This window comes from Babylonia areolata, chromosome 19 (genome assembly GCF_041734735.1).
Source record: "Babylonia areolata isolate BAREFJ2019XMU chromosome 19, ASM4173473v1, whole genome shotgun sequence".
Classification (NCBI taxonomy): domain Eukaryota; kingdom Metazoa; phylum Mollusca; class Gastropoda; order Neogastropoda; family Buccinidae; genus Babylonia; species Babylonia areolata.
Genome location: NC_134894.1, coordinates 58,854,664 through 58,864,663, shown reverse-complemented (window position 1 = coordinate 58,864,663; position 10,000 = coordinate 58,854,664). Strand labels below are relative to the sequence as shown.

Below are 10,000 nucleotides of genomic sequence, written 5' to 3'. Positions count from 1 at the left end.
CCGTCTTCATTCTTGCGCAGCTGTTGTTCAGCATCGCATGACGTCACACGATCATGGTACTTACTACAACAACAACAACTACTACTACTACTATTACTACTAGTAATGTACATTTATATAGCGCCCTTTCTGTCTAAGAGCTCAGGGCGATTTACATGAAAGAAAAATATTACAAGTTAAATAACACATTCATGACCACTCTTTCTCAACCCCCACCCCCTCCTCACCCTCCCCACACACTCTCCCCCTCCCACTCTACATACATCCAAAGTGAGCTGACATGGGTGGTGTTGGAGAACAAAGAAGCTGAGAGTGCTTGTAGATAGGTTTATTTATTTATTTAATAAAATTAGTTTTTAGTGATGAGCGAAAAGCAGAAATAGAATCAGATGCACGGATATGATGAGGAAGGTTGTTCCAGATGTGAGGAGCACCAAAGAAGAAAGAATGTTTACCATTGGTTCTTGTATTGTATTTTGTATTTGTATTTCTTTTTATCACAACAGATTTCTCTGCTGTGGCCGCTCACGGACATGGTTGTAGAGTTATGTCCCCTTCCATGACGCATGCGCCAGGAAGGGGACATAACTCTACATCTCCCTTTCTTAGCAGAAAGCATGCATTAGATTTAACTTTGCTTTTAAACATCCACAAGCATTGTTTGTTTTTCAATTAGTCTTTGGCGACTTCTAAAACCTGTTTAGCAGAAACACTTATCTCTAAACTTCAACAATTGAACTCAATTCACTTTTCGTCCTGACTTTGTGTACATTGTCTTTTTATCCTTCTGTTCTTCACAAATCAAGTCTTTGAGGCGTTTTCACTTTTCGTCCTGACTTTGTGTATATTGTCTTTTGATCCTTCAGTTCCAAGGGCGGGTTGTTAGGCCTCTCCTCTGGTTGATGGAGTTGTGGGGTAGTCCTTTCTTCAGCAAGCTCTTCACTGTTCACTTCAACGCGAGTCTCCAGGTTTTGTTGTGGAAGAATTGCTGTCGCTCTCGGCGTTGCAGGCTGCGTTGCTGTCTGGTTCCAACTTCTTCGACGAAGTTGAGTGCGGTTTCTGCGCTGAGGACCTTGTTCAGTCTGAACAACAACAGACCGAGGTGTAACGTTTTTGACCACGACTGCTTCTTTGGTTGTTGGAGTCTTCACCCACACAGGTTGTCCATTTGAGAGTTGTGGGGCTTCTTTCACTCTGTGTCGCAGATCATGGTAATGTTTCTGCTGGTTCCTGAATTGTTCATCCTTCATCCTGAATTTCTCAACTTCTGGTTTGAAGGGAATGTGTTGACTGGGCATTGTGGGCACAGTTTCTGAGTATTCGGCTCATCATCAGTTCTGCAGGACTGTAGCCATTTTGAAGGGGAGTTGTGTGGTTCGTCCGTCGGGATCGACGAGGACCATCTAGTCATCCTGGGGGTGGGTGGGTTGGGCTCTGTGGGTGCGCAGATGACTGTTCAGGCCAATCCGCGTCCGGAAGGTTCTGACGCAGTGTGGACAGGGGATGGTGGCGGCTGTTGGGGACTTGCTGGCACTGCTTTTCCTGGCCTGTCTGCGTTGCTCTGCTGCAGCGATTCTGTTGGCCTCACAGGATTTGGCGCCTTTGTGGACAGCTGAACGCCACTTTGGTCTGTCCATTGCATTCAGCTCCCATGTGTCGTGGCTGATGTTGAAGGCCTTCAGAGAAGCTTTCAGAGTGTCTTTGAAGTGCTTCTTTTGGCCTCCATGGGGGCGCTTGCCATGTTGGAGTTCGCCATACAGCAGTTTCGTGGGGAGCCAGTGGTCTGGCATGCGAACTACATGGCCTGCCCAGCGCAGCTGGGCCTGCATCAAGATGGTGTAGATGCTGGGCAAGTTTGCACGAGTGAGCACCTCTGTGTCAGGGATCTTCTCTTGCCACTTTATGCCGAGAAGTTTTCTGAGGCTGGTGGTGTGGAAGTGGTTCAGCTTTTTGGCGTGGCGTTTGCAGACCATCCATGATTCACATCAGTAGATTTCCTCAGGAGATTTTTCACAGTTTGAACAGCCCTTTCTGCTTCACCGTTCCCTTGTGTATGATAGGGACTGCTGGTCAGATGGGTGAAGGTGTAGTCCTGTGAGAATTTCAGGAATTCTCGCGAGTTGAACTGTGGACCGTTGTCGGATAGAACTATTTCTGGAATTCCAAATCTTGCAAAGATGGATTTGCAGTGTTCAATGACAGCTACTGATGTAGTCTGCTTCAGGTGCACAATCTCTATCCACCGAGAATAGTAGAGATACGCGTGTCTATTCAGTTCGAACAAGTCCATAACTATCTTCTGCCATGGGTAGTCTGGGGTCTTGGTTGGCTGTAGAGGTTCTGGTGGAAGTTTTCTTTCTTTCTCACATGTTGCACAGGTACCAACGACTTCTTTGATTTTCTTTGAGAGTCCTGGCCACCACACACAACTTAGAGCTAATGCCCTGCATTTCACCACTCCTTGATGTCCTTGGTGAAGTCTCTGTAGTATTTCTTCTTGCAGCTCAGCCGGTATAACCAGACGACTCTGGAACAGCAACAAGCCTTGCTGAACTGTCAGATCTTGGCGTACAAACCAGTATTGTCGCAGATTGACGTCCTTTTTCGCTGTTTCAGGCCAGTGATCTAATTTGCAAAAGTTCATGACTTGACTGCAGATTTTGTCAGAGCATTGCTTCTTTCTAACCTCTTCCAGCCTTGCATCACTTGCAGGAATGCTGTCGATGAGAGCACCGACAAAGGCGTTTGTCTCGTCTTCCATTAAGGTTTCCTGTTCAGCTGGTTCAGATCCAGGAGCCCTTGACAGCGTGTCTGCGGTCAACAGTTTTTTTCCTGCAGTATAGATCATGTTGTATGAAAACTGCATCAGGCGCATGTGGAACCTCTGTATCCTTGGGGTCAGTTCATCAAGCATCTTGGTTTTCAACAGTGCCAACAGTGGTTTGTGGTCTGTTTCAACTGTGAATTTTGACAGTCCTAACAGGTAGTCTTGAAATTTTTCACAGTTCCAAGTCATTGCCAAGGCTTCTTTTTCCACTTGCGTGAACCTTTGTTCAGTTGGTGTGAGAGATCTTGAGGCATAGAATACTGGCTTCCAGTCATTTTCTTCTTTCTGAAGTAGTACGCCACCTAATCCGTATGATGATGCGTCAACTGAGACTTTTGTTGGCTTGTGTGGACTGCAGTGTGCAAGCACCGGCGTTGAGCTCAGCTGCTTTTTCACTGTTTGGAAGGCTTTCTCTTGTGGCTCTTCCCAAATCCAATCCGTCTCTTTTTTGAGCAGATCTCTTAGTGGTTTTGTTGTCAGACAGGTGCGATGCAAATTTTCCAACATGGTTCACCATTCCCAGGAACCGGCACAATTCTGATATGTTTGCTGGTCTTGGGAAGTTGGAAATGGCTTGCACTTTTTCCGGATCCATCTGGATTCCTTCCTTGGAGATCATGTGGCCCAGGAATTTCACTGAGTCCTGTGAGAACTTGCATTACTCATTGAGTGTGACACCAGCTTCCTTCATCTTCTGTAGAACAAGCTTCAGTCGATCATTGTGTTCTTGCTGATTTCTCCCGAAGACAAAAACATCGTCGATGTCGCAGATGACTCCAGGTATTCCTTCGAGGATGCATATCATCTCTCGGTGAAATACCTCTGGTCCCGAGATGATACCAAACGGCAGACGTTTGTAACAGTATCGCCCGAACGGTGTAATGAAGGTAGTTAGCTCCTGACTGTCTGGGTGAAGTGGTATTTGGTGAAATCCACTGTTGCAGTCCAATTTAGTGAACACTGTGGCACCATCCAGTTGGGCTAGCAGTTCATCCGTTGTGGGTAGTGGAAAGTTCTCTCGACGCACTCTCTCATTGAGCTTTGTGAAGTCGATGCACAGTCGCACTTTCCCATTTGGTTTTGGTACTGCTACGATTGGTGCGCACCAGTCAGTGGGTGTCTCCACTGGGCGGGTGATATCCTGTTCCTCCAATTTCTTCAGTTCTTCTTGAACTTTTTCTTTCATGGGAAGGGGTAGTCTGCGGGGTGTTGAGATTGCAAATGGTTGAGCATTTTCTTGCAGTCTGATTGTGTAGACATTCTTCATTCTCCCTAGGCCTGTAAACAGCTCTGGGAATTCTTGCTTGTATTCATGGTCTTTGTCTACAGAGTTGACCCTTTCAATCAGTTTCAGTGCTTCAATTGCAGGCCTCCCCAAAAGTGGCTCCTTCAGATCACCTACAACATAGAGTTCTTGCTCTGATGATGCTTTACCTACTGCTAAGGTAGCATGGACTCTGCTAATCACGTTGATTTTATTCTGGCCATGCCCAAACAATTTCTTGTCAGTCTTCTGAATCAGTGGCAAGTTCTTCTTGAAGGACTTATCAGGTACTACTGTCAATCTGCACCAGTGTCTATTCTGAAATGTACAGAATGACTATGTGTCTTGGTAGTAACCTGAACATCAGCATGCCAGTTCACAGCACCACACACTGCTGATTCTTCTGTGACTGTGCCAAGTATTTTGCCATCTTCATCTTCAAGATATTTCACATCCGCCTTTGTTCTGCACATGACTGCATAATGACCTTTCCTGTTACATTTTCTGCATTCTGCTTCCTTAGCTGGGCATTCTTGCCAACTATGTGATGGGTATTTTCCACATCTTATGCATTTTCTTGAAGAATTTTGCTGTTGACGTTTTTCACTCTGGTTTGAGTTCATGCTGTTTCCTTGTTTCTCCTTCACCTGACATTGACTGCAGCTGTTGTTTGGAACTTTCATATGCACTTCCAATTGACATGCACTTATCTAATGTCAGTTGTTTGTCTTCCAAGAGTTTTTGTCTCAAACCTTCTTCTCTTACTCCTACAACCACTTGATCCCTGATAAGTCTTTCTTCAAGTTTATCAAAGGTGCATGTTTTTGCCAGCTTTCTGAGTGCTGCAATGTATGTTTCGATTGACTCTGATGTCTCCAGCTTTCTGAGGTGAAATTTATACGATTCAAAAGCTTCATGTGTGTCTCCCACAAAGAAATCTTGCAATTTTTCCATGACTTTTTTTGTTAGATCGTTTTTGTCATTTTTTCTCATCAAACTTGAGATTGTCAAATATTTCACATGCATCAGGTCCAAAAACAACAAGAAAAACAGATACTTATTACTCTTGGTCTTCTTCTCTGTTAAGTCTACTTGCAATGGCATAATTCTCGAATTGCCTCCTGAAACGCTTCCAGTTTTGTGATAAATTTCCTTCCAGGCACATTTTGTCTGGTGCTGGAACGTTTGCCGAAAACTGTCTCTGTTGCATCCTTGGCTCGTTTCGTGACGTCGATTCCATCGTTTTCTTCTTTTCTGGATTCTTCTATTCTTCAGTTGCTTGTTCTCAGTATTATTCTTCGTATCAGCCTCCCTATTCAGGATTCTTCTATTCTTCAGTTGCTTCTGACACCATGTAGTGTCCGTGAGCGGCCAGAGCAGACTCCCAAGGTTTGTGTTGACGGTTGTTTTCGTAACTAAGTAACCCTGCGCATGCGCCAGGAAGGGGACATAACTCTACAAAATTCGGGCTGCTCTCCCCAGGGAGAGCGCGTCGCTACACTACAGCGCCACCCATTTTTTGTATTTTTTCCTGCGTGCAAGTTTTTTATTTGTTTTTTTCCTAACGAAGTGGATTTTTCTACAGAATTTTGCCAGGAACAACCCTGCCATGGGTTCTTTTACGTGCACTAAGTGCGTGCTGCACACGGGACCTCGGTTTATCGTCTCTCATTCCCTCTCTCTCTCTGCCTCTCTCTCTCTATCAGCCGCCTCTCTCTCTCTCTGTGTCTGTCTCTGTCTCTCTCTCTGCCTCCCCCTCTCTCTGTCTCTCTCTCTGTGCCCCCCCCCCACTCCCCCGTCTCTCTCTGCCTCTCTCTCTCTGCCTCTCTCTGTGCATCTCTCTCTGCCTCTCCCTCTCTGTCTGACTCTCTCTCTCTGCCTCTCCCTCTCTCTGCATCTCTCTCTCTCTACCTCTCCCTCTCTGTCTGCCTCTCTCTCCTTCTCCCTCTCTCTCTGTGCCTCTCTCTCTGTATCTCTCTCTCTCTGCCTCTCCATTTCTGTCTGTCTCTCTCTGCCTCTCTCTCTCTTTCTGCCTCTCCCTCTCTCTCTCTGTCTCTTTCTCCGCCTCATTCTCTTTCAGCCTCTCTTTTTATCCCCCTTTCTCTCTCTCTCTCTCCCTTTCTCTCTCTTTGCCCCTATCTCATTCTATCCCTTTCTCTCTCTCTCTGTGCCTCTCGCTTTGACACTTGAATGTCATTGGCCATGAGATCCTTATGACATGGGTGAATGCATCAACATAATTTCAGTTTCATAACAAACCATTATGAATGAAGTGGTGAAAGCAAATAATGAAACAAAACAGGACATTGCCCCCCCAAGAGATAAAACGTATATATATATATATATATATATATATATATATATATATATATATATATATATATATATATATATATTAAGTGAAATGCATACACACCTGCGCGCACTCACACATGCATATGTCACGCCAATAAATTCAGTACATTAAACTTGAGAAACATGAAACCCATTTAAAAAAAAGAAAAACAGAAATCACTCCGAATCTCTCTCTCTCTCTCTCTCTGTCACACACACAACACAACACACACACACACACACAGTATCGCTTGCCCGTGCTCAGTCACTCAGTCCCACACATGCACGCATAATGTCTTCACCCGTGCAGTCTCCTGCTGGTGAAGTTCAGGTTGTGCTGGCGGAAGGGGTATGATTACTGTCACAGTCCTATGAGTGAGTGCATTGCATGCTTTGATTGTGTGTGCGAATGGCAGTGGTAGGAATGAGTGACATTAATGCAACGAGATGTTCTTGCGCGCGGAGCTCTGAACCTGCCACTAATGTCTGACTGCTACTAATGTCATCATGTAGTGGGTGTGTTTCGTCTGTCAAAATTGTTGTCAGTCTGTCAGTCAGTTTTTTTTTGTGTGTGTTAAAACCCGGTAGAGCTGAGCTGCACAGTATTTCAGTGTATTTGTTCGGATCATATCAGGACCATGTGCTTTGTTTGGTTTCTCTCTTTACACTCTCTCTTCATCTCACTCTCCCCACCTGCGGCTTCTGTTCAAACGTGTGTGTGTGTGTGTGTGTGTGTGTGTGTGTGTGTGTGTGTGTGTGTGTGTGAGAGAGAGAGAGAGAGAGAGAGAGAGAGAGAGAGACAAAAGAAGCCTTCCCTTGATCCTGACGATATGAAGAACCGCCCTGTTTCAAGTCTTCCTTTTCTGTCTAAATTGTCAGAGCGTCTCGTTCTTTTCCAGCTTAGTGACCATTTGACTCATAACAACGTATTCAGCCCTTTCTAGTCAGCATACAGACATCATCATAGCACTGAAACTGCACTTGTAAAGATCATGGATGGTATTTTAACATCCCTTGACAATAGTAAAATCTGTGTTCTTACATTGCTTGATCTTTCTGCTGCTTTTGATACCATTGACCATGCTATCTTGCTACTTAGATACTCCCTTGGCATCTCTGGCTCCGCACTGTCATGGTTCCAATCCTACCTTGCAAACAGAACAGAAACAGTCACGGTAAATGGCCATCAGTCTTTCCTATCAACACCTATATATGGCGTTCCGCAAGGATCTGCGCTAGGACCAGTTCTGTTTATTCTCTATACTCAACCACTTTTCGATGTTGTCAAAAACCATTCTGTAAATCACCATGCCTTTGCTGACGATAACCAGCTCTACAAAGAAACGACTTTTCCCGATCTTGACTCTTCCATTGGGGAACTTCAACGGTGTATTGCTGACGTTAAGGCGTGGATGAATCAAAACAAACTACAGTTAAATGATTGTAAAACTGATGATACATAAGCAAATGAATGTAAAAAAAAAAAGAAAAAAAGTTTTAACTATTTCATGTGTATTTATTGTTAACTTTATAGTTTCCATAAAAAAGCGACAAAAAGCATACAATTTCAAACCAATGCTGCTCATCGCATCGCGTCACCTTGCACACAGATGAATAAGAGATACATAGGAAGACACTAAAAATCTAGAACTGGAACCAGTAAAATTTCGATTGATTTATTATCAAAATGATAACTTTATGCCTTGTATTAGACGACAATGCACAACTGTTTTGTGACATATTATTATTATTATTATTATTATTTTCTTTTTTTTATAAACCTCCTACTCCCCGTGTCATTTCAGACTGACAACAAAAACGGATACAGCCCAGTCGTCACGATCGATCTCACCGACTTCCAAAGGGTCCCTCCGCAAGAAGATACAGCAGACACCACAGTCGGCGATGAGAACAAAGAGGAGGAGGGAGCTGTTGCTGTTGCTGTTGCTGTTGCCCCTTCTTCGCGCCGTTCCCACTGCTTCATGTATCGTCTGAACCGCTTCGTCCGGGAGTTAGCGCACAGCAACTGGAGGGTCATGAGGACGGTTGTGCTGGTTGTGCTCTTCCTGGCTTACATGGCTTATTTCAGTTACTGCATGTACCACGAGTTTGGGAGCGAGCCCTCAGTGCGTCTGCTGGTGGGCACAGTGCTGGGGTTGCTGTGGTTGGCCAACTACCTTGTGAAACGGTTCATCAAGTGTCCCTGTAACCTGTCCTGCTGCGGCTCGCTTTGGGACTGGGAGGGCAGGAAGGGTGCGATGCTGAGAAAGGTCGTGCGATGGTAAGTGGAGTGATGGCCTAGAGGTGGTAACGCGTCCGCTTAGGAAGCGAGAGAATCTGAGCGCACTGGTTCGAATCACCGGTAGCGACGGGCGCAATAGCCGAGTGGTTAAAGCGTTGGACTGTCAATCTGAGGGTCCCGGGTTCGAATCACGGTGACGGCGCCTGGTGGCTAAAGGGTGGAGATTTTTATGATCTACCAGGTCAACATATGTGCAGACCTGCTTGTGCCTGAACCCCCTTCGTGTGTATATGCAAGCAGAAGATCAAATACGCACGTTAAAGATCCTGTAATCCATGTCAGCGTTTGGTGGGTTATGGAAACAAGAACATACCCAGCATGCACACCCCCGAAAACGGAGTATGGCTGCCTACATGGCGGGGTAAAAACGGTCATACACGTAAAAGCCCACTCGTGTGCATACGAGTGAACGCAGAAGAAGAAGAAGAATCACCGGTAGTGGCCAGTACTTTATCCCCCTCCTCAAGACCTCGAGTGGTGGTCTGGACGCTAGTCATTCGGATGAGACGATAAACCGAGGTCCCGTGTGCAGCATGCATTTAGCGGCGCGCGCGTAAAAGAACACACTGCAACAAAAGGGCTGTCCCTGACAAAATTCTGTAGGAAGATCCACTTGATTGGAAAACAAATGAAATTGCAGGCTGAGAAAAAAAAGATAAAGGTGTAACGACTTGCTCTCCGGGGACAGCAGCCTGAATTTCACATAGAGAAGTCTGTTGTGACAAAAAGAGACATACAAACTAAGTGGCACATGTGTGTGTGTGTGTGTGTGCGCGCGCGCGCGTGCGTGCGTGCGCGCGTGTGTGTGCGTGCGTGCGTGTGTGTGTGTGTGTGTGTGTGTGTGTGTGTATGTGTGTGTGTATGTGTGAATGTGGGAAGCGAACGTTTGTTTGGAAATGTATTGTATTGCTGTGTTACTTCTTTGTATGAAATTCGGAATGCTCTTCATAGGGAACTTCATTTCAGCGCCGCCAGTCTTTCTTCTTGTTCTTCTTCTTCTGGCTGCGAGTGTTTTGGTTTTCCTATCACAGTGGATTTTTTTTTTCTACAGGGTTACAAGCCTATTATTTTGTCGCTGAAGATCAGTGGGACCGGTTGTCTCAGCTGACAACAGCGATGGACAGAAGTCATCGCGTTTTCAGTTCAGTCCCAGCCACCACATAAATTGCTAATTGTGTGTTAGTTACCTAAACAAACAGACCATTTTAGTGTGACCAAGCGCTCTATGCTTGCTCCAAAACTTGCCTCACGCACAAGCTACAGCAGACGACGT

General features: G+C 45.4%; 1 protein-coding gene across 2 annotated transcripts in view; it reads left to right on the top strand.

Moving 5' to 3' along the window:
• LOC143294378 (putative transporter YutK) overlaps positions 1-10,000 on the top strand; it is a 53,686-nt gene that overhangs the window by 20,252 nt on the left and 23,434 nt on the right. For both annotated transcript variants that reach the window (XM_076605847.1, XM_076605849.1), the window contains exon 2: positions 8,231-8,706. In XM_076605847.1, the coding sequence (XP_076461962.1) occupies positions 8,231-8,706 (476 nt within the window). The remainder of the gene's footprint in view (positions 1-8,230; positions 8,707-10,000) is intronic.